The sequence below is a fragment of the Elephantulus edwardii genome, unplaced genomic scaffold (genome assembly GCF_000299155.1).
Source record: "Elephantulus edwardii isolate Elephantulus edwardi_28Jun2011 unplaced genomic scaffold, EleEdw1.0 scaffold00016, whole genome shotgun sequence".
Classification (NCBI taxonomy): Eukaryota; Metazoa; Chordata; class Mammalia; order Macroscelidea; family Macroscelididae; genus Elephantulus; species Elephantulus edwardii.
In genome coordinates this window covers 11,354,033-11,378,446 of record NW_006399766.1, presented here as the reverse complement: position 1 = coordinate 11,378,446, position 24,414 = coordinate 11,354,033, and the positions used below count along the sequence as shown (strand labels likewise).

General features: G+C 45.9%; 1 protein-coding gene across 1 annotated transcript in view; it reads left to right on the top strand.

Moving 5' to 3' along the window:
* The first annotated feature begins 2,175 nt into the window (after positions 1-2,175).
* The window catches only part of ZDHHC9 (zinc finger, DHHC-type containing 9), a 40,983-nt gene continuing 18,744 nt past the window's right edge, over positions 2,176-24,414 (top strand). Inside the window, exons 1-3 of the mRNA XM_006881786.1 lie at positions 2,176-2,233; positions 3,618-3,916; positions 16,665-16,825. Coding sequence (XP_006881848.1) covers positions 3,750-3,916; positions 16,665-16,825 — 328 coding nt within the window. The 5' untranslated portion in view covers positions 2,176-2,233; positions 3,618-3,749. The remainder of the gene's footprint in view (positions 2,234-3,617; positions 3,917-16,664; positions 16,826-24,414) is intronic.

Sequence of the window (24,414 nt, the reverse complement as noted above, 5' to 3'; positions counted from 1 at the left end):
CATCAGGATGGATGGTGAAGAGATTGAGATTGTACACAGCTTTAGTTTGCTTGGCTCCACAGTCAACAGTCTTGGCACTAGCAGCCAGGAAATTAAAAGGTGCATTGCCTGGGAAAGTCTGCTGTTAGGGACCTCTCCAAAGTACTGAAGAGCAATGGTGTCTCTGTGGAGACAGGTGTGCCTGATACAGGCCATGGTCTTCGCAATCACTTGTTATGCATCAGAGAGTTAGACAATTACCAAGGAGGATAGAAGGAGAATTGATGCCTTTGAACTGTGGTGCTGGAGAAGAGTATTGAGAATACCATGGACTGCTAGGAAAGTAAACAGATTTGTCCTGGAAAGGGTGAAACTGGGTGGCTCCTTGGAGGCAAGGATTCTGAGGCTCCGACTAACAAACATACTTTGGACATGTTGTGAGGAGAGACCGGTCCTTAGAGAGGGACATCATGCTTGGGAGGGTGGAGGGACAGCCCAGGAGGGGAAGGCCCTCTGTGAGGTGAATTGATTCAGTGAGTGGGATAATTGGGATGGAAGTGTCAGAGACAGTGCAATTGACACAGGACAGAGGAGAGTTTAGGGCTGTTGTACATAGGGTCGCTATGAGTCGCAGGCGACTCGACGGCACATAACAACAACAACCTTTCTAAGCATGATATCTTTTTCCAAGGACTGGCCTCTCCTAGCAACATGTCCAGAGAAACTTCCAAGATCGAGTTTCACCATCCTTGTCTTCAAGGAGCAGCCTGGTGTTCTTTTGGCAGTTCATGGGATATTCAGTACAATTCTCCAACACCACAGCTCAAAGGCATTGATTCATCTTCTGTCATCCTTGTTCATTGTCCAACTTTTAGATCCATACAAAGGCACTGAAAACACCATGGCTTGGATCATGTCCTCTTTTATGGATTTGTCCCTTTCGAGTCCCTTATTATGTTTGTTTCATTTGTTCTGAAAGCCTTAGAGTTACACACCCAGGTGAGTGCTGCAAAAGATCCTAGCTACGAAGGGGGATTTGGGAGGTAGATGATTTGTCTTGTTCCCTGAGGGTGAAATCTATTTGAGTTGCAGTTGATTTCGATGCAAATAGGCTGGAGGATACCGGTTAAGGGCTCAGGATGCTAATAGAATGGTGGGTGGGTCTAATTCACCAGGTGCTCTGCCAGAGAAAGATGTAACCATCTGCTTCTATTAACATTAAAGCCTTGGAAACCCTACGAGGCAGTTCTACTCTCATATGAGATTGCTATGAATTCAACCCGCACCTAACAACAACAACAACGTCAGGGCTGGAAAGGCCCAGCGCAGACCCAGTTTGGGGTGAGGGGTGTTGTGTTGCCGCGTGTGTGGGGATGGAGGCTGGCTCCCGCCCTCTCTGTCCAGCTGGCACTCCTTTTAGCTTCCGTCTCAGCTGAACTATGAATTCAAGGGAGTGCACCACGTACTGGCGCTCAGACCCCAAAGGGAGGGTGGCGGTGCCTTGGCAGGTGGGCTTGTAGCAGAGAGCTAGGTGGAGGAGTGGGGCGGAGGCTTCGTCGAATGACGTTGGATGTATCCAATGGCATCTCGGGACAGGGGTGGCAGGGGTGGGCGCGCCAAGAAGCGTCGACCAATGGGTGGCGAGCAACTCCTGGAGCGACCTGGTGACGTCAACAGCGTTCCATTCGGCCAGCGGTGGGCGGTTGCCACAGCTGGTTTAGGGCCCGGACCATTGGGGCCACTTGTCAGGAGGAGGCTGCATCCCAGCCGAGGAGGAGTCGCTGCCACCTTTGGCGGCTGCTGTATTCCCCCGAGCTGGGCCACTTCCTGCGCTCTGCCCCTGCCCGACGGGCTCCCTCCTTCAGGTAAAGGGGTGGGGGTGGGGGGCTCCTGGGCTGGGCTACATGGTGCGCTATCTCTGAGGCGCCAGCCTGACCGGCTTGGGGGGCGTCGGCATTGCCCTTGTCAGCTCGGCCGCTGCAGCCCCCGGCCCGGGCTCCTACACGTGGCAGAGTGCGTGCGCGCGCGGCTGGCAGGGGCGCGCGTTCCAAGGCTCCTGGGGCGGTGGTCCGCGCGTGGCGGCAGCAGGGCGGGCCCTTGGCGGCCGCGCCCGGTCCTGGCCTGAGGCACCAGGAGGGTTCCTCGCTCCCATTGCTCTGGGGCCCATTCTGATCTTTGTTCTCACAGGGCCTGTTTCGCTTCCTGAGCTCTCTCCTCCTGCAGGGCTGCTTGACAGGAGGAGATTGTTTTCCAGGTTAGTTTCACACAAAGGAAGTGCTCTTCTGCACCTCTGGGCCCCCACCCCTGGCCGGAGCCTTGGATGTGCTCCGTGCCCGGCTCTCCTTTGGAGCCCTGCCCTCGCCAGCCTGGGGATGATCTCCAGTTGGTTGACAGGCGTCCACCTCCTCCTTGCCAGCGTGGAGCATGTGGTGGCAGTAAATAGAGGCTTAGGGTACCATACCTGAGAGGAAGAGAGGAGTGGCAGTGACAGGGAAACTGGGCCTGGCAATTCAGAATCTGCCCAGGAAGCACCTTCATGACTTTTCCCAGCTACTGCCATTTCCCCCTGCCCCCCTCCATCACGTTCCACCCATTCCCCTGCATCTCTCTTGCTTAACTCAGCCGTTCACCTTACAGGCCCGTGATGTGGTTTCATTAAGATTCCCACAAATGTTCAGCCAGACCAGCAGGATGGTTGCATTTGCCGGAGTCAGGAAGTTACTGGAGGGTTTGGTTAGGGGGGGAAAAAATCTGTTTTGAGTAAATGCAACGTGTGTATGTGTCGACAGAGTTCCTAGCGCTGCCAGGGGCTCATTTGGCCCCTAGTGGGATTCAGATTTGAGTGGCCAGTTGAAGAAAGAAGGTGAAGGAGTGTGTGTGTGTATGTGGGAGCTTAAGGAAAGGAACTCTTTTCTTTGTGTTGTTGGGTGCCACCAAGCTGATTCCAACTCACAGCAGCGCTATATGACAGACTAGAACTGCCCCACAGGGTGTCCCATGCTGTAATCTTTACAGGAGCAAGTCACTGGGTCCTTTCTCCATTGGAACAGCTGGTGAGATTGAACCACCAACCTTTCGGTTACCCTCACCATTGAGTGCTATTATATTTTGAGGAATCTGTCAATGGTGCTTAGAGAACAGTGTGGTCCAGGAGTTAGAGGACACGTCTCTCATCTCAGTTTTGCCATTGTTTGACCCTGGAGCACTTATTTCCTCTCCTTTAGGACCATCGCCTATAAAATCCTTTCCAGCTTCCAGGTTTCCATGATGAACAGCTCATCAGTGATTCTATTGAAAAAAGAAATACTCCTGCTCTCAAGCATAGATAGGAAATAAACTTTTACTACTTCCCCACTCCTACTTCTTCAGGTAGGGAGCTCTGGTGACTTAGTGGTAAGGCATTGTGTTGCCAGTCCAAAGGTATGTGGTTCAAATCCACCAGCTGCTTTGTGGGGGAAAGATGGAGAGTCTCCTCCCTTGCGATTAACTGCCTCTGAAAACCCACTGGAGGGTCAGCTATGAGTCAATTCTGACTTGATGGTACATAATAACAAGCAACTCTTCAGGTTGTTGTCTGTCTTTGTGTTTCTGGGTAAAGATTGAACTGCATTTTCTTATTCTTGTTTTCTTTTTCTTAGATCAAGAAATTGGACTTTTGATGATGATTGACCCAGCAGCAGCAGTAGCAGACAACGTGATTTCCAAGCTGTACTCAGCCTCTGCTTCTACTGTCTTGTAGACAAGCTCATTTCGGATCAGGCATCCCAAACATGTCTGTGATGGTGGTGAGAAAGAAGGTGACACGGAAATGGGAGAAGCTCCCAGGCAGGAACACCTTCTGCTGTGATGGCCGCGTCATGATGGCCCGCCAGAAGGGCATTTTCTACTTGACCCTCTTCCTCATCCTCGGGACATGCACACTCTTCTTCGCCTTTGAGTGAGTTGCCTAATGATGGGTTACCTGGGGTCCAGGAGAAGAATATTCTTTCTGGGGAGTTTGTGAATGGGCCTTAGATGGCTTGTACTGTTGTGTCTATAGGTCATGCCAATTGTGACATCATTGCTTTTAGAGAAGCTTCTAGGGAATCCTTGGTCTTCCTTGAGGCTAAGAGCTTTGATGCCAGTTTGGTAACACAGATTTAGAGCTATCCTTGGCAAACTTGAGAAACGAGAGTGTGTGTCTTTACGTTGCATACCTTCTTTTCCAGTGTGTCTTTCTCTTCACTCTGATGGCCTTACAAGCTTTGCCTCTTCTTCATCCCTCCAAAATGTAGACATCACTGTAATAACTCCACCCAACCATAAGCATAGATTCTGTTATTCTATTCTATTCTTCTGTGTTCTGATTGCAAAAGTCAACTGAATTGGGAATCTATGAACAGGGGTTCTAGCCTCAGTTGTGTCACAAACTGTGTGCCTGGTGCATAGATGCTTATTAAATGTGAGATGCTCTTGCTTCCTTTCAAAACAGCTCAACAGCTGCTTCTTTTCTGTTGCCTGAAATGGGCTGTGGAGGTTGTTCCCTGCTCCCCCAAGTAATATCTAGTCTGTGTAGGTTACTACTAAGGGAGGTGACCAGATGGATTCTAGGGTACTGTGGTATGATGATGGGATGCACTGAGAATGCTGCATACTCTAGAGATGGGAGTAATGTTAATTGCTGATTACTTCCTCTGAGGAGGGCCTTCAAGAGCCTCAGTGTATGCGTGTGTAGACTATGAGCCATGGCTGATATCAGTTTGCTATAGTTTATGTACACAAGTGATCTGTAAATGCCATTCCCATGCTGAAATGTGGCCATGGGAGGTAGGAAGGGACCGTTAGGACAGCTTTTGTGGATCATTAGAATGAGCGCTGGGATCTGGGGCCTCATTTGTCTATTTTCTTTGTGTCTGTCTAGTGCTGTTATAACAGAAAGACCACAAATGGATGGCTATAGCAAACTGAAGTTTCTTCCCTCACAGTTTAGGAGGCTAAATGTCCAAATGCAGGATGCCAGCTCTAGAGGAATGCGCTATTTCTCTGTCAGCTGAGGGAAGGTCCTTGTCTACTTTTCACAGTCGAACTTCCTGTGGAGAGATCTCCATATGGCTTGGCAGTAATTTTCTCATCTAGGAGGTTCTCATCAGAGAGACCCTGGGTCCAAGGAGTACAGACATGTACTCCTGACTTTTTTTTCCATGATGATGCCCTTGTTTCTCTTTCCTCTTAATAAGATGAAAGGAGATAAAAGATCCTCAGTGACATGGTAGGTTTAGTATTGAGTTGCTGACCAGAAGGTCAGCAGTTTGAACCTAGCAGATGATGAACAGGAAGAAGATCAGTCAATCTCCTCTTACTAAGATTTACAACCTTGGAGGCCTGATAAGAGGGCTTTCATGAGTCAGAATTGACTTGTCACCTCTGAGATTTTTTATTTTAACATTATACCTCAGAGAAACTTCCTGTATATCAGATCAAGCTTATGACTCAAGTAAGGTTATTATATCCCCTCCTTACAACTGATTGGCTGATCACATCAGATCATATCACTGAGAATCTTGGCTTAGCCAAGTTGACACGAATATTTTGGGGAACACGTTCAATTCATGACACTGTAAGGGCTCCAGGCTTTTCCAGTGCATCAAGAGTGCCTTTCAGGCCGCTTTGCAATACTTTTTTTGATGCTTGCAGCTGGCTTGGGAGTGGAGGAGGGAGACCCCACTTAGATCAGGGCAAGCAAAGTAAGGGCAGAGGAGCTCTTTGTTCCAGGCCTGTTGGCTGTTGCTGCAGCGGCTGCTGCCGATTCTGCAAGGCATTTGGCACAGTCCCGCAGCTTGCTGGAGCTAGTTTCCAGGCTGACTTCTGCTGCTCCAGAAAACTTGCATGTGGTACTAGTGAGCGCGTGAAGCTGGGCCGGCAGGCACCTAACATTTCAAACAAAATTCCCTCCCTCTCCTCAGGTTTGCTTTGCTCTGCTCCTGCCTGACCTCTCAGAATTGCAGAGCTGGACTCTGCTCTCTGTCACTCTCCCTCACTTTCACTCCTTCCCCCTGCTGCTGATTTGAGCTCTGTCTTTTTGTTCCTCCTCTTCTACCTCCCAGTTACATTTTTATAGTTGGAACCATTCAAAACAAAGATAAGATTTATTCCAGGCCCCGGGTGAGCTGATTGATCTGGGTCCTGAAAACCTCTGGTTTGACTGGTCAAGGGAGCTCAAGATTGGTAACTCTCAGTGTTTGACCTTTGGGTTAATTGAGAACTGGGAGGGAGTCTGATTTCAATCTCAGCCCCTAAGGGCCCAGAAAAGCTCTCTGAAGAAGACTGCTGGTGGGGTGAAGCTTGTAATTAGCCAGGCTACTGTTTGACAGAGACAAGTTGAGTCTTCAACTAAGATACCATTTCCTTCCTAAGCTATGTATTGAACTTAGCCCTTGGTATGAAAGGTGAATTTATTTGTATACTGCCTGGAATTCTAGCTGTCTCTCTCTGTGTTAAATATTTTCAAAGGTAGGACTTGGCCAGGGAGTCCAGGGAGTCCTGGGAGGGGAGGGGGCTGTAGAAGGAAGTTAATGTGTTCACTTGAGGGGTGGAAGGGAGAAATAGAACTCTGACCAAAGTGGAGAGGGCCCTGGGGAGGAATCCTTTGCTGTGAGAATGATGCCATTTATGCTTGCAACATGCATGTGTGTGTCTGTCGATCTGCTGTCATATACAGACATGCAGATACTCTATGTGGTGGCTGTCTGGTGCTTAGCCAATGACAGGCCAGACACCTAGCACCAGCATGATCCTAAGGAATGAAGTCTCTCTCAGGTCAATCTTTGCTTTCTATCAGCCACACAGTGGGGTGTAGGGTCTGAACTCCTTTGTTAGTCGATCTAACCCCTGCTTCAGGCAGGTGAAGTGCCCGAACCATCAGTGATGTCGCAGTCACCCTGTCACCCTGTCCTCTGGCTGCTGGGTCACTCCTTGGGCTCCATTAGTAGAAGGGTCCTACGTGTGGCAGGTGCTCAGAAACAAGTGTGAGTTTTGATCGATGGCTTCCTGTGGCACAACACTGGGTCAGCCAGATGGTTTGAGAAATCTCAGGCACGTGGGTGCCCCTTAATGAAAACCATGCCGGAGGAGTAGCCTTTGATGCTTGGCTTTTTGCCTTATAGGATTCTTGACTTTTCGCAGGAGGGGCCTGTGATTTTCAGTGGAGAGACTGCAGGTTGGAGATATCAAACCAAACTAAGCTACAGCTTGTCAACCAAGGATCCAGTTGGCTCAACATTGTTAGAAGTTTATTAGGAGAAGGTGGGTGGCCATCTATCTCTCAGGGCTGCTGTCAGAGTGAATTTTGGGCCACGATGAGAAATTAGGCTTGACTCTCACTTACGCCTCTTGCAACTATCAGAGAATATGAAATTCTGTGTAACTGTGCCCTTTTGGAAGGCTTCAATATCACTTATCCCTCCTCAAAAGATAGGGAGAGAGAAAGGGGGTAGGGATGAAAAGAGTGTCAGATTAGCAATAGGTAGCTCGATGTGTTTAGATTTAAAAGCAGAGTAGAAATTGTAGAGTGCTTTTAAAAAAAAAGACTTGCCGATTTCTTCTTAGCATAAGGTATTAGGGTAATACGAGAGCATATATGCATGGAGCACATGGACCATTTTGAGTGCTTTTCTGCCCAAACCTACCCAGCCTGTGCAATGAATGCAGCTTGGCCTGGGATGCTAGGACAGAATGCAGAATGACAGTGACAACCTGTGAGCTGTCCAGGAACTAAAAGGCTGTTGTAATCTTTAGTCAAATACTAGCTCCTGATAAAAGCATGGTCCTGGGGAAAGGACCAAGTATACAGGCTTCTGGAATTGACTTCGTAGCTTTCTGTTTTAACTTGGGGACCAGAACATTAGTGGGGGTCAAGGTCCTCAGACTTCTCTTGCGGCAAGAACAACTGTGACCCTTGACCCCTGAAATAGAAGCAGTGTGCACTGTGACTGGTGCTTATTCTCTCACTATAAGAAATAGAGAGGAAATCGTATCGGAAACTGTCAAAGCAGGTTCTGTCAGCCTGATCCTCACGGGTGCTTTTGATGTCCATATTGGCAGAGGAGCTGTTGAATCAAGTGAACCTTCAAAGCTTTATTGCACTGCCTCGTAAGTGCCTAGCTTCTCTTAGCCTGTCTCAGTTCCACCTCTTTCCAACTTCCGTCTCCAGTTTTCCTTCATGAAACCATTCCTGTAATTTCTGCATTCCTAGGACTAATTGCCTATTTGGCACATTGAGCAAATAGGAGCCCAGGTGGCACCAGGGTTAAGCACTGAGTTGCTAAACAGAAGACTGGCGGTTTGAACCCACCAGCTGCTCCACCAGAGAAGGCTGTGTCAGTTCAGTCTGTGTTTGTAAAGAGTCCCACCTTGTAAACCTGTCGACAGTTCTACTCTGTCCTGGAGGGCCCCTGTGAGTCAGTCGACTTGATGGCTGTGATTTTAATTTTAATTTTAACAGATAATCATATAACATTTCTTTTTATTATCATTATTAATTTTAATGAAAATTTACGGAGACTTTGGATTTTTATTCGTTCATTGTTGCACTTTTCTCCCTGCCCACCCCTCCCCTCCAGTTCGTTCTTCTCTTTGGAAAGTAAAATTCTTTCATTGTATATAACATTTCTTTTACTTCTGAATTCTGTTTTGAACAAACGTTTCACTTGGTATTTTGTTTGTTTCTGACAGCTGGATGTGAGCTCTGTGAAGGTCAGAGACCATCTATGTCTTTATAACTTCTGTGATGCCTTCTACCGGGCATTGTCTGGCGTAGGCAGTTACTAAACGTTGCTCGATTCACAAATTCTGGCTGTGTACTTAGAACTAAACAGTCTTGGCTCACAGAATCATAGAAAGATAGAGCTGAAAGGGCCCCTTGGAGGCTCTCCCTACCATTTGGCAGGTGAGGAAACTGGGCCCACAGAAGATTAGTTCATCAAGATTCCCACTGTTGCACTGCCTTTCATCTCATTGTTACCCTTGGACTATGTGCCTAGTGTCCAATGCTAGCCCAGCATATTCCAGGTTCTTGCTAGCTAGTTAGTATTTGTATTACCTTATGCTCCTAGAAAAATGAAGGCATCTCTGTAGAAAACTGAGAGCATCCTGGCACGGCATTCTGGTAACCTGGGAAGACAGGAAAGCTCACCTCTGAATTTGAACCTAGAAAGTAAGCAGCTTTGTTTGTGAGTTAACAGAAGGCAGTTGCCCCGTGGCCTCTCTAGTCCCGGCCGCCAAGGTGATGGTGCTGAAGAGAAAAAGTACTAAAAAAAAATAAAATACTCAAAACCAGCCTTCTATCTCGTTACTCTGGGTGTGATCCTGATGAAAATTATGTCCTTGCAGATAGAGAGAAACAGATCTGGCCATCAAAAGGGACTGGGTTTTGAGAGGATGCAGGGCTCAGTAGACAAAGTCGACTCTGATACAGACCAGTCCTTGGGAAAAGACATCATAAATGGGGACCCTCAATGAGCTGGATTGACACAGTGACCGCAATAGTGGGCGTGAGCGTGCAGGATACAGATGGCAAGGTTTCCATGTGTTCTTTTTTTTTAAAGCATAATTTTTAAAATTGTTGATTTTAGTGAAAGTTTATGAAGATACTAGTTTTCATTCATTCATACACCTTTCCTCCTTCCTCTCTCCCTCCAGTTCACTTTGTCGTGCTTGTCCTGTCCAAATTGTTAATTGTCTTTCATGTAGTGTCTGAACTCCCATCCATTCTTTCAGGTCGTTGTTATCTATACAGTCTTTTCCTATTGTTCTTAGTATTGCTGTGAATCATATTTAACTCAATGATACCCCAACAATAATAAGGGCCAGGTTCCTGGAAACTGTTCTCAGGTGAGACTGGGAAGAGCGAGAAGTGGCTTTATCATGAGCTCTAGGAGGATTTCTCTCTGGAAGTCTGTCTTGTGCTTCAAGTTGCCTAAGATTCTGTCAGTGACTTGGCCAACCAGAAGCCAGTGTTTAGAAAGGGAGAGTTGCCTCTTTGATATCAGTCTGTTCCAGTATGTCGTTAAACTCACCTTCCTGCTAAAGCACGTTCCCCATGGAAAGCTCCCCTCAAACAGTTCTTTGTGATTCGGTCAATGCAGAATTCATCTCTAGGTTTTCCACCTCTGCTGCTTTTCGTGGTTGTAAGTTTTACACTGTCAGTCTCCACTGAACACCACCTCCTGTCTTTTGAGAAAGTCTTAATTGAGTATAGTGGCCCTCTGTTTTAAGACAAAGAACAGGGCTGTCACCCAGCATGCTGGCATCAGTCGTGATGCTTTTTGCGGGAGAGAAGGAGCCTCATACCTTCCTCTTCAGAGATGGCATAGCCGGTATTGTGCTTATGAACAAAGGCTGCGGTGCCTTTATAGCAAGCTATAGTAGGAAGCTTGCTAATTTAGGGTAATTAGTCAGATGTTTCTGGAATGGCGCAATGAGAAGACAGGAATCTCATGATAATGATTAGATAAGGCCAGTTAATAGAAGGCCTCTAATACTGGCACGTGGAGTTTGGAGCGGCAGGGAACTGTTCTAAGTGCTCGAGCAGGAGTGTATTAGAATTCCCTGTGGAATCTGGCAGCTACTGAGTAGGCTGGCCTGGATGGAGATTTTGAATCTCCGCTGTGAGAAAAATGGCTCATCGCCTCAGAGTTGAAAACGTCCCTGTGTGTGTTTCCTGTTGCCACCAGAGCAAAGAGGCATGTGCATTTTCCTCTGACCTTCACCTAACAGTCAATCTGAAGGCTTGTATTCAACCAAGTTTCTGGTGTTCAAGGGCATTCCCCCTCCCCTTAGCTAACTCTAAGTGCCATTAGAAGACCATGAAACAGTCCTGTGGGTGATTGTACAGATTTACTTTGCTGTAGAGGCAGATAGTACGTAAGAGGACAGACATATCATGCAGGAAAGACTTAGATCAAAGGCCTTTTCTATCCTTATACCTTCTTTCTCTTCCGTAAACAGCTCTTGCTTTGTCTGTCCTTAACTGCTGTTATTAGAGCCATTTCAAAGAGCCATCAGCTCTAAGAGAGTTCCTCTATGACCACTTACAGTCCTTGGGCTGAATCACCATTTGAGCACTTGATTATTGGCCTTATCTGATTCTTTCACTGTTTCATGTGTTAGCTATGTTTTCCCCCAACAAAATAAACTCTTTCTTTTGTGTGTGTGTTCTTCTTTTGTTAGGCTTGTAAATACTTTGGGTTGATTGATTGCACCAATAAAATAACAAAAGAAAAAGCTATAAAAGGAAAGGTTATTAGGGAGACTTAGAGGCAGAGAATTTTGTGGAACACCAGTTGAAGACACCAGTCTATGAAGCACAGATCCCTTTTGAAGTCTGTCAGTATGGATTCTTTTTTTTTTTTTATAGGACTTCAAGTCTGTGTCATTACCATTATCACTGTCATGAACTAACGTGCTAGGGGGGATGGGACATGACCTATCAGTCCAGCCTGGCATTAGCCACAACCACCATGTGACCCATGGGACATGTGATAATTTGCCAGTCATCTGGCTATGGATGTCTGAGGCCAGTCGAGAAGTTGGTTGAAGATGGCTTTAAATGATGGTGTTTCTTCAGGCAGCAGAGGTGAAGACTTAGTGGGGTCATGGTTGCATTTGTAAAATTACATAATTACAGGGGAGAAAAGACACTTCTAGCCCCCAGGAGGAAGAAGACAAAGAAAAGCTCTGTTTCAAGAAGTATATGGGTATCATTATTCTAAGAATTGATGTAGATGGAAAGTATTAGGAACTTGATAAACAGTTGGCTGCATATGTGATTAACAAATCCAGTTGTTCCCCAAGGCAAGTTAGTGATGTTAGAGTGTACCCCCAACATTTGAGGTCGATATAGAGAATGGCCATCAAATTTCACCATAGCTTATTCCTATCCTAGTTGACTGCAATTGTGGGACTAACCTACAGGAGGTATTTCTGGTCCTAAGTGGTGAAGACAGACACTCTTGGTGGTAGTTCACATCAGCCTCAGCCTCCGGCTCTCTGAATTCCCTCTCCGAGTGGAAAGGCCTGCAGGCCCCACATCTGCCTTCCCAGCTACACCCACTCACTAGTGACAACTGGCTGCCAGTAGCCTCATCTCTGTAGAACAAGACAATGGGCCTGTTGTGCACTTGTTGACATACAGAATGGATTGTTTTAGCAGGTGCAGAAGATAGACTATGGGGCGATTACAGAGACCTTTATCCCTGGTGGTGTAGTGTAATCCAAATCTAAGTTGTCCTTTGTCTGGTCTTACAAGCAGGTGTTGGAACCGGATTGAGTTAAGCTCTGGTCCTTTTGCACATGTGGACAGCGTGAGTTTTGGTGTTTGGTGGTTTGGTTGTTCGACCCTCTCTAGCCTCCTCTTTCCATCGAAAAACTTATACTCTTCCATGACCAACCAGATAAGCTGTTGTGGTGTTGTTGTGTATTGTGGAGTCGGAACGGGCCCAAAGCTGAACCTCTAGTGGGTTTTCAGAGGCAGTAAATCACACAGGAGGAGTTTGCCCATCTTTCTCCTGTGGAGCAGTTAATAGATTCGAACTGCATACCTTTGCATTGACAATGCAATTCCTTTCCACTAAGCCACCAGAGCTCCCTAATCATATACAGGCCTGACTTTTTTTTTTTTTTAAAAAAAAATAAATAATAAGACTTTTCATTGGAGACTGTAGACCTAGAGCACTTTGAAGCGTGATATCCTTCTTTGGGAAAAAAGTGGACTTAATGGTGGACGGTGACTAGAAAGATGGCTGTGCGTGCTGTGGATGCAGAACTTTTTCTTCACGTGGTCATCAGGTGGAGCCTCGTGTTGCCTCTGTGTCCTCTGGGTCCCATTTAGTTCTGAATTCATCACTTGAGGAGTCAGAACGATCATTATCCTAAACTCAGCTAGGCAGATTCTTTAGTTCTCCTTTACTCTTGCTTGAGAAGAGTCTTGAATATACCATGGACTGCCAAGAGAACAAACAGGTTTATCCTGGATGGGGTGAAGCCAAGTTGCTCCTTGGAGGCAAGGATTTTGAAGCTCTGTCTCACATCCTTTGGACATGTTGCCAGGAGGGACCGGTCCTTGGAGAAGGACGTCATGTTTGGGAGGGTGGAGGGACAGCGCAGGAGAGGAAGACCCTCTTTGAGGTGGATTGACCCAGTGACTAGGACAATAGGGGTAGGTGTGTTGGAGGGACTGAGATTGGCTCAGTATAGGGCAGGGTTCAGAACATAGGGTCACTATGAGTCGCAGTCAACTTGAAGGCACATAACAACAACAAGAAGTTGACTTTTAGGAGAAGAAAGAACTAATTTTAAAAAATTAAAAAGAAAAGCTAAGACTAGGTGTTTTGTTTCAAAGTAAGTAAGTAAGCAAACAAACAAACCAGTGCCTTAATCATAATCCAGTTTCAACACCTATGATCACCTTCATAATAAAATGCTTAGCCTAATATTGCAGTTAGTTGGCATGCCTCTGTGTGTGTGTGTGCAGGGTAAGATCCCATGGGGGTTGTTCCCCATCTGTGGTGAATGGACGTCATGCCAGGGTTAACTGCTCTCAATGGCCAGCAGCTCGCTTAATCCTTTGCTGAGGAGGTAAGCCTTTTTCCTTAGCTTACTTTTTCTGCTCTCCCTCCTTGCTCATCCACTTATAGTCAGCCTCCAAGAGAAGATCTCTCTTTTGAAGGAGAAAATGTACCTCTGGAAGAGGCGAGTAGATAGGCCAGTGATAACTCTCATCACACATGCCTATTTACTTGGTTTGAAATTCAGTTCAAATCAACAAGTGTGCACCACCTTCTTTGTCCCCATTCTTGTGCTGGGCTCTGGGAGATGCATTTTCCTAACACTTAGTGGGTGTCAAGTTCAGTTCTAGCCACTTGATATTAACAGCAATGATCACCCCATGGGAGTACTATTATTACTTGCATTTTACAGATAAGGAGACCAAAGGCCACACAGTAGGAACTTGTATATTCTGAATTTGAACCCAGGAGCTCCTATGTTATAAAGGTTCTGTCTCTTATGAAGCTTACAGTCCAGTTGAAGATGATGAGCTCAATGCAATGAGAAACAGCTAGGAAATAGCTAAGTCTTGGGCTCTTGCTCTTATCAAATATTCTAGAGATCCTAGACACTCTTCGATCTATTAAATAGGTAAGCAAGATGCTATCTTGGACTTATGGTGAGATGTACACGAGCTGACCCACATAAAGAGCTGAGTGCAGTGCCTGGCATGTGGTGAGTGGTCAGTAAATTGTGGTTGCCATGATCATGACAAGACTGATATCACCAGGACCTGAAGGAGGAAGAGAATGAGGATATACAGAGAGGAAGAAGAATGACCTTCCAGGTGTATTGGGAAAGGATGGGACTTGAGAAGAAATAGTAAGGAGATAAGATTTTCTTTTTCCATTGGTTGCAGTCCGTAATTACCTACCATTGTTGTTGTTGTTGTTTTCTGTCAAAACAGTACAGCCAAATGATACCACCACCCTATCGGTCCTGTACCATTCCCATGGTGGGTTGCAGGTCAGACTGTTGCGATCCATAGGGGTTTTTTTGGCTGTTTTTTGGAAGCGGATTGCCAGGCTTTTCTTCCTAGTCTTAGTCTGAATTTTCTAACTGATACCAATATCAAAGCAACATGCCACTCTCCACTGACAGGTGGTGCAGCCGTGAGGTGCTGTGGCCAGGAATTGAACCCAGGTCTCCTGTGTGAAATGCAATATTTCCATCCTAAACCACCAATGCTTCTTAGCCATCTACTAGCCAAAACCAGACCAAACCAAACCAAACCAAACCAAACCACCTGGTTGCTGTCAAGTTGATTTTGATTCATAGCATCCTGTAGGACAGAGTGGAGCTGCCCCATAGGGTTTCTTTTATGCAAACAGATACCACATCTTTTTTCTGAGAAGTAGCTGGTGGGTTCCAACTGCCAACCTTTCCGGTCAGCAGCTGAGCACCTAACCACTGTGCCACCAGGACTTCTAGTCACCTACTAACTGAGCAAATTTAAAGGACAGAAGTATTTCTAAGTCAGTCCGTAGCTCTTAAGCTTTTAATGGACCTGATGAGGTACAGGTGACCATGCTTCCTGACTGACCTCATCTTTTCTTCCTCCTCATTGAGCCCAATGCGAGATTATGTTGTTTTGTGCCGTTGAGTTGGAACTGACCCATAGCAGACCCTCTAGAGGGTTTTCAGAAGCAGTCATTTGGACAAGAGGGGATACCCCATCTTTCTCCCGCAAAGCAGCTAGTGGATTCAAACCCTGTGCCTTAGGGTTAGCAGCGTTTCTTACTACTGAGCTACCAGAGCTCCCTTAAAGCTAGACGAAGCATATGAACAGTCTTAGACACTCTCAGAGTCATTCCAAGCTGCACTGCTTACAAATTCAGCTGTTGGCAAATCCGAATCTTTCTGGAGACAGAGATGAGTGGCTCCCACTAGGCTGCTGGGAAAGACTGGACTTGAACCAGGGAGAGTCCTCAGCGTAAATGGCATCAATTGATCAAGTATTTGTTGAGCTCCTACTACCTGCAGAACCATATGCTACGATGATGATTCAAGGGAAGGAAAAGCGTGATGTACCCCTCCCCGGTGAGGCACTGCTGACTTTCTCACAGACACCAGATGGATGTTCTTGTGACAAATAGAGATCAGTTTGGGCGCTAAAGCCAGCCTACTACCAGTGAGTGGATGTTGACCTTGAAGGGTTTCCAAGGCTGTCAATCTAAGAGGAGGCTGCCTCGTCCTGCTCCCACAAAGTGGCTGGTGGATTCAAACCACCAACCTCTTGGCTAGCAGCCAAGTAAACTACCCTATGCCAGCAGGGTTTCTTCAATGTAGGGTTGCTGTTGTTGTTGTAATAGGTGCTGTTGAGTCAGCTCGGATTCGTAGAAACCCTGTGCACAACGGAATGAGACCCCACCTGATCTTGCCATCCTCACAATCTCTGCTGTGCACAGGCCCATAATATTCAGGGTGTCGCTCTCTCCGGTTGAGGGTCTTCCTCTCTTTTTGCTGACCCTCTGCTTCTCCCAGCATGATGTCCTTCTCCAGAGACTAGCCCGTCCTGAGAACATGTCTAAAGTATCTGAGACAAAGCCTCACTGTCTTTGTTTCTCAAGAGCACTTTGGCTGCACTTCTGCTGAGATAGATTTGTGTGTTCTTTTGACAGTCTGTGGGATCTTCAGTACTGTCTACCAACACCGCAATTCAAAAGCATTAATTCTTAGATCTTCCTCAGTCATTGTCCAAACTTTCACATGCATATGATGAGACAGTTGAAAGTATTACATCTTGGGTCAGGCACACCTTAGTCTTTAAGCTGACATCCTTGCTCTTTAGCACTTTAAAGAAGTTCTTGGCAGGAGATTTGACCAATACGGTGTGTCCTTTGAGTCCTTCCTTCCTTCCTTAATGTCTTTCTTTCTTTCTAAAATTTCTTTCTTTTCTAAAATGGTAAAGATAGATTTATTAGAAAGTTACGTTCCTAAAGCAACGGACCTCCCTCCCTCAAAAGAAATACACAGGAAGGCCTATCCTTTGATTACTTGGCAGCTGATTCCATGAGTGTTGATTGTGGATCCATGTCAGATGACATCGACAGCTTCAGAGTAGGGTTAAGTACGATGAAATGCTAACTCTGGGCTTTCTTTAGGTGCCGCTACCTAGCTGTTCAGCTGTCTCCGGCCATCCCGGTGTTTGCTGCTCTGCTCTTCCTTTTCTCCATGGCTACACTGCTAAGGACCAGCTTCAGTGACCCTGGCGTGATTCCGCGAGCCCTGCCAGATGAAGCAGCTTTCATAGAGATGGAGATAGGTGAGTTTCCCAGGCAGCTGGCAAGCCACTGGGTGGGGGGGTGGCCTTCTTTCCTCTTGAGGAAAGAGATTCATCAGAGTCGTTCAGAGTGGCAATCACTCTAGGCTCTCTGAGAGTCTGTATCACAGATGATAATTGTGCTGTGAACTAGGGACGGGAGGTGTAGCAAGAACAAAAGTCATCTGCTTCGTTCTTCTCTGGTAAGTTGCATTTCAGGAGGGATTTTTTAATTAAGATCCTGCTGCACTGTTTTGAAGAGGATGATTGTTTTTTTCTTCATTTTTAATTTTTTTCTAGGAGTGACAAACTAATAGAGACAGGGAGCTCTGGTGACCTAGTGGTAAGAAGCTGTGCTCCAATCCTGAAGGCTCACAGTTCAAATCCACCAGCTGCTCTACAGGAGAAGGATGGGCAGTCTCCTCCTGTGCGATTAGCTGCCTCTGACACCCACTGGAGGGTTAGCTATATATGGGTCAGTTCTGACATGATGGTACTCAACAACAACAACTAATAGGGACAGGGTTCAGACCTGTTGTTCGCAGGGTCACTGTGAGTTGTACTCTACTCGCCAGCACCTCACAACAATTAATTTTTTATTTTGAGGAAAGCTATAAACAATTTTCTCTGAATAATGTTCCTATACCATTGAATGAATGGAAATCCAAAGTCTCTGAAAACTTTCATGAAAATCAACTTTAAAATAATACTCATTATGGGACAGGATAGCTAAACATGTTAGTATACAGAAGTTTTGTTAACATACTGTAATATGCAGTTATACCTGTAGATAGTTCTATCTATAGTTAGTTAAACAGGTGTTAGCCCACCAGGGCTCCTTAGAAAGTATATAAATAGTTAAAAAAAGAAAAAGGGACAAAATGTTTATGTACATGTTGTTGTTGTTGTTATGTGCCGTCGAGTCGCTTGTGACTCATAGCGACCCTATGTACAATAGCTCTAAACTCTGCTCTGTCCTGTGCCAATCGCACTGTCTCTGACACTCCCATCCCGATTATCCCAGTCACTGAATCAATCCACCTCATAGAGGGCCTTCCCCTCCTGCGCTGTCCCTCCACCCTCCCAAGCATGATGTTCCTCTCCAAAGACCGGTCTCTCCTTACAACATGACCAAAGTATGTCAGAATCTTTGCCTCCAAGGAGCAGCCCGGTTTAACCCTTTCCAGGACAAATCTGTTTGTTTTCCTAGCAGTCCATGGTATTCTCAATACTCTTCTCCAACACCAAAGCACAAAAGCATCAATTCTCCTTCTATCCTCCTTGGTCATTGTCCAGCTCCCTGATGCATAACAAGTGATTGCAAAGATCATGGCCTGTACCAAACGCACCTTTGTCTCCAGAGACACACCGTTGCTCTTCAGTACTTTGGAGAGGTCCCTAACAGTAGACTTTCCCATGGCAATGCGCCTTTTAATTTCCTGGCTACTGGTGCCAAGACTGTTGACTACGGAGCCAAGCAAACTAAAGCTGTGTACAATCTCAATCTCTTCACCATCCATCCTGATGCTGCCAATTGGTCCAGTGGTGAGAATATACATATACATATACACATATACATAATTTGGGGTGTAATTTCAGGGATCCATAGTTCTTCTGAAGCCCGTTCATGGTTTACCCCAGCCAAGAGTTCCTGCTTTAGGAGAGCATGCACAAGAAGGGGGGGGAGCAGTTAGTGTGCCAAGAATCCTGAGAATTCCAGGAGGGATAAACATAAAAGTCAGAGTCACTTCTGCTCGGTGGTCTCTGACTGCTAGCAACCCTCCATCACCATCTGAGACCGTAAACCTTCACAGGAGGCGGCTGCTCGGCTTTCTCCCTGACAGGAATTGGTAGATTGGAACCACTGACTTTTGCATTAGCAGTGCATCCTGATAAAGGAAGCAGGTATCGGATCAGTATAAGGCAGTTTCCAGTGCAGGTTAGGGATCTTTGGGGCAGGAGTAAGGCATTGCACTCCTCAGGCGCTGGGTGTCACCAAGAGTTGAAGCAGAACATTCCAGGGCTCAGAACCCCCTCAGAACCCAAACAGACTGTCATTGAGTCAGAACCAACTCACATGTGGCCCACCTTTGGGTTTCTGAGGCTGTAAATTGCATGGGAGGATGTTGCCCATCTTTCTCCCTCCAATTTAAGCCACCAGAGAGGTGCAGCCTTTCTGAGTTAGCATCTTAACTCTCTGTGGACATCCTACTGGAGTTCCCTGTCCCAGGGCTCTGGAAGGGGCTATCCTGGGAGCTGACGCTGAGAAAGAGGTTTGTGATGTCAGTACTAAGAGGACCAGAGAGCCCACCACATTCAAAAGCAGAGTCTGCCTAAATTATTTTCAAGGTACGTACCCACGTAACTTGCCCCAGCATCTAAGCCAGGTGAAAGGGGGCCTTAAGAGATTCAGTTATGCCCAGGAGTCAATCTAGCTAGCCGTTAGTTCTCTGTAGGTAGTTTTAAAGACACTTCTACTTTTGCTTTTCTTTTGTTTATTTTAGCTGTCCTTCCCCCTTTGGATCTCAGCCAGGGATTCAATTGGGAGTCAGGGGAGGGCAGGGTGAATAGGTAGAGCACAGGGTATTTTTAGGGTAATCAGATTGTATGGTGTTGTAATGGTGGATACATGGTATTAAACGTTTGTCAAAAATGCTTGGGACTGCACATCACAGAGTGGAGCCCTAATGTTGTTGCCGTGTACTGTAGAGTAGGGACCAAACCCCAGCTGACCTTGCAGTCAGTTTTCAGAGGCAGTAAACCACACGGGAGGAAATTGCCCATCTTTCTCCCAGTGAGCAGCTAGTGGATTTGAACTGTGTGCCTGCGTATGCAGTCCGTGTAAACTATGGACCTTGTGAATAATAAGGCATCACTACAGATGGCACAGGAAAGCACAGAGTTCAGATCTGTTGTTCATAGGGTCTCTAATAAAGATGACAGAAAAAGAATTGACGCCTTTGAGCTGTGGTGTTGCAGAAGAGTGCTGGACATCCTAGGTACGGCCAAGAAAACCAACAGATATGTCTTGGAGAGGGTGCAGCCGGAGTGCTCTTTGGAGGCAAGAATGATGAGACTTTGTAACACATCCTTTGGGCATGTTTCTAGAAGGTGCTATTCCTTGGAGAGGGACATGATGTTGGGAGAGGAAGACCCTCAACCAAGTGGATTGACGGGGTGACTGCTGCAATGGGCTCTTGTGTGTCAGGAAGCGTAAGGATGGCGCAGGACAGGTCTGGGTTCAGATCTTTTGTTCATAGGGTCACTATGAGTCAGACTCGACTCGACGGCACCTCACAACAACAACAACAACAATTATGGGTCATACTCGACTCGCCGGCACATAGCAACAATGTGGATGGGTTCACCAGCTGGAATAAGAGTTCTGCAGGATCACGATGTGCAGGTGGCAGGGGATACACTGGAACTCTGCGCACTTTCTGTGGTTTTTCTGCAAACCCAGAAGCAACCACTCTGTTGTTGTTGTTGTTGTGTGCCGACGAGTCGCTTGCGACTCATAGTGACCCTATGTACAACATCCCTCAACTCTGCTCTGTCCTGTGCCATTTGCACCATCTCCGAAACACCCATCCCGATTGCCCCAGTCACTGAATCAATCCACCTCATAAGGGGCCTTTTCTTCTGCGCTGTCGCTCCACCCGACCAAGCATGATGTCCTTCTCCAAGGACCTGTCCCTCCTTGCAACATGTCCAAAGTATGTTAGACGGAGCCTTAGAATCTTTGCCTCTAAGGAGCAGCCTGGTTTGACCCTTTCCAGGATGAATCTGTTTGTTTTCCTAGCAGTCCATGGTATTCTCAATACTCTTCTCCAGCACCACAGTTCAAAGGCATCAATTCTCCTTCTATCCTCCTTAGTCATTGTCCAACTCTCTGATGCATAACAAGTGATTGCGAAGACCATGGCCTGTATCACACGCACCTTAGTCTCCAGAGAGACACCATTGCTCTTCAATACTTTGGAGAGGTCCCTAACAGCAGACTTTCCCATGGCAATACATCTTCCAATTTCCTGGCTGTTGGTGCCGAGAGTGTTGACTGTGGAGCCAAGGAAACTGAAGCTGTGAACAATCTCAATTCCTTCACCATCCATCCTGATGCTGCCAATTGGCCCAGTGGTGAGAATCTTTGTCTTCTTGACATTGAGCCTCAATCCATATTGGAGGCTGCTGTCCTTGACCCTCTGCAGCAAGCGCTTCAGGTCCTCCTCAGTTTCAGCAAGCAGGGTTATATCATCTGCATATCACAGATTGTTGATAGATCTTCCACCAATCTTGACCCCACATTTCTCCTCATAGAGCCCAACCTCCCGGATAATCTGTTCTGCATACAGGTTGAAAAGGTATGGAGACAGGACACAGCCCTGACGTACGCCCTTCCTAATTTTGAACCATGCAGTGTTTCCTTGCTCTGTTCTGACGACTGCCTCCTGATCCAAGTATAGGTTTCTCATTAGCATGATCAAGTGTTCTGGTATTCCCATTCTTCTCAGAGTCAGCCACAGTTTGTTATGATCCACACAGTCAAATGCCTTTGCATAGTCAATGACAGATAGACATTCCTCTGGTATTCCCTGCTTTCAGCCAAGATCCATCTAACATCAGCTACAATATCCCTAGTACCATGACCCCTTCTAAGCCCAGCCTGGACTTCTGGCAGTTCTCTGCTGATATGCTGTTCCAGTCGTTTTTGGATAATCTTCAGTAGAATCTTGCTTGCATGTGAAATTAATGAGAGTGTTCTATAGTTTCCACACTCTGTTGGATCACCCTTCTTTGGGATGGGAACAAACAACAAACATAGATCTCTTCCAGTCAGATGGCCAGGTGGTTGTTCTCCAGATATCTTGGCAAAACTTGGTGAGCATGTCCGGGGCAGCATCTGTTAGCTGAAATATGTCAAAACCTGAAAAAAACAAAAACAAAAACAACCCATCCCAATCCTCAAGGTCATGGTCAGGTCAGAAATGACTCATAGTTGACCCTCCAGTGGGTTTCCAGAGGTGGTAAATTGCATGAGAGCTGGTTGCCCATCTTTATCCAGTGGAGCAGCTGGTGGATTTGAACCACCTGCCTTTGCGTTTGGCAGTGCAGCTCTTTACCACCCAGGTTCCCGCTAAAACATCAAGTCTAACAACAACAACAAAATTAAAGAAGTGAAATTAAAAAATTCCAACTTGGTCTAGTTGAGCGAAGGGAGATTGGCTTTTTTGCTCATCGGAGCTAGAACTCCTTAGTGTTGAGGCGGGGACCAAGGAGAAGAAGGCAGAGGCTGAGTTGTGTTGGCGCAGCTGGAGGGCTGGGGAGACTGGGGAGTTGTGATTGCTGCTTTTTCTCCATGGAGGTTATTCTTTTACAGCCCTTTTGCCATTTACCTATGGCAAAACTGAGGGTCAAGTTTATGGCTCGAGGCATTTGTTACATCTTTCAGTAGGTTATTATCAAGGTTAGTTCTTTATGCCAGATCACTGAGCTGGAGCCCTAGACTCTCGCACTTCTGCTGTGATCTAGGCTTTTACATGTTGTGCATTTTCTTTTTTTAAAAGTTCATACCTGTGTTTATGTTAGCGAGTTTTTATCTACTGGCATTCAATCCGTACGGGGTACTGTTGAGGGGGGTCAGGAGGTGGGGAAAGAAGGCACGTGATTCCTTTGTCTCATAGCTCTCAGGGGCAGAGTAACCAGGAACTCTCTTTGCTAGATGCCCTTATTTAAAGCAGATGCAAAGGACTATTAAGGTGGTAGGTTTGTACTTCCATCATCCTCTCACAAAGAGCTATCTCCATCCTTTTCAGATGTGCAACACACTGTTATTGTTTGATTTCACAGCATCTACCGCATTCCCCCCAAAAAAGGAAAAATGTTCCATATGGCAGTTATTTTTAATATCAAAGTGAATCGAAAACGATTCCATTTTTAGAAGTAGGCTGCACAGTGGTAGTGCTGAGAGGTGGGCATGCTTATCTTCTGCTGATGGGCGTGCCTGCAAATTGCTACAATCTATTTAGGAAGCCCTTTGGCAACCAGTAATTTGAGCTCTAAGGGCTCCTATCTTTTGACCCAATAGTTCTGGTTTTTTAAGGGCTTGTTGTTTGGTGTTGTTGTGTGCCATGGAGTTGTAGCCATAGCTGACCCCCGCCCCCGTCAGGTTTTCACAGGCAATTTAATGGCATGAGAGGAGATCACCTGTCTTTCTCCCATGGAGCTGCTGGTGGATTTGAACTTCGTGCCTTCAGGATTGCAGTTTAGTTTCTTACCACTAGACCTCCAGAGCTGCCTTTAGGGCTTGTTGTTAGATGCTATCAAGTCGAGTTCGTCTCATAGTGACCCTGTGAACGACAGATCTCAACCCCTTCCTGCCACATTTGAGCCCGTTGCGGCAGTCAGTGTGTCAGTCCACTGAGTTGAAGGTCTTCCTCTCCTTTGCTGACCTTCCACCCGTCCCAGCATCATGTCCTTTTCCAAGGAATAGCCCCTCCGAGGAACATGCCCAAATTATGTGAGGCAGAGCCTCATCATCTTTGCCTCCAAAGAGCACTCCAGCTGTACCCTCTCCAAGACAAACAACCCACCCAAATCCTCATGGTCAGTGTCAAATCAGAAATGATTCATAGTTGACTTATTTGTTCTCTTGGCTGTCCATGGGATGTTCAGCGCTCTTCTCCAGCACCACAGCTCAAAGGCATCAGTTCTTCTTCTGTCATCCTTATTCATTGTGCAGCTCTCAGATGCATAACAAATGATCAGAAAGCCTGAAGCAGATGCACCTTAATCCTCAAACTGATACCATTACTTCTCAATAATTAGGAATGGTCCCTAACTGTACATTTTCCCAGTGCAATGTGTCTCCTGATTTCCTGACTACTGGCACTGAGTGTTAATTGTGGATCCAAGTAGATGAAGTTGTCAACTGTTTCAGTCTCTTCTCCATCCATCATGATATTGCCCTTTAGGGCTTAGATTAAAGGAAATAATCCAAGAGTTACACAATTTATTATACAAGTCTTTTATCTCATCTTTCCCATTTATTTTTAATATGAGCAGAGATATTTTGATGCCAGCAACTTCTTATATTACTACTAAACTCCCAACATGCTCTTCTTCCTATCTTTTCTGTTTTAGAAATTAATTTAAGAGATGATTATATCTTTGAAGAAGGGAAGTGGGTACTGGTTCTGTGATCAAAGGGAATTTTAAGCTTATCTGTAATGCTTTTTCACATGCACTATTATTTAAAAACAGTAAAAAGTCAGAGGCAATTTAAATGGTCATCAATATAATGAGTAAATCACAGGAGTATTAATTAGATCACCAGTAAGAATGTTTTGGGGAAAATTAATAATCATGAGAAATGTTCATAGTGTAATGTTTAGTGAAAAAAAAATACAAGGTACAAGACTGTAATATGATCTCAGGTTTTTAAAAATCATAAATGTTTACCTGTTTAATAAAGTTTAGAAGGAAATACATCAAAATATGTGACTATCTGTGAGTTACTATCAGTGATATTTTAATTTTTTTTTACATTTTGTGTTTCCCCCAAATCATCAATAATAAGCATATATTATACTGCT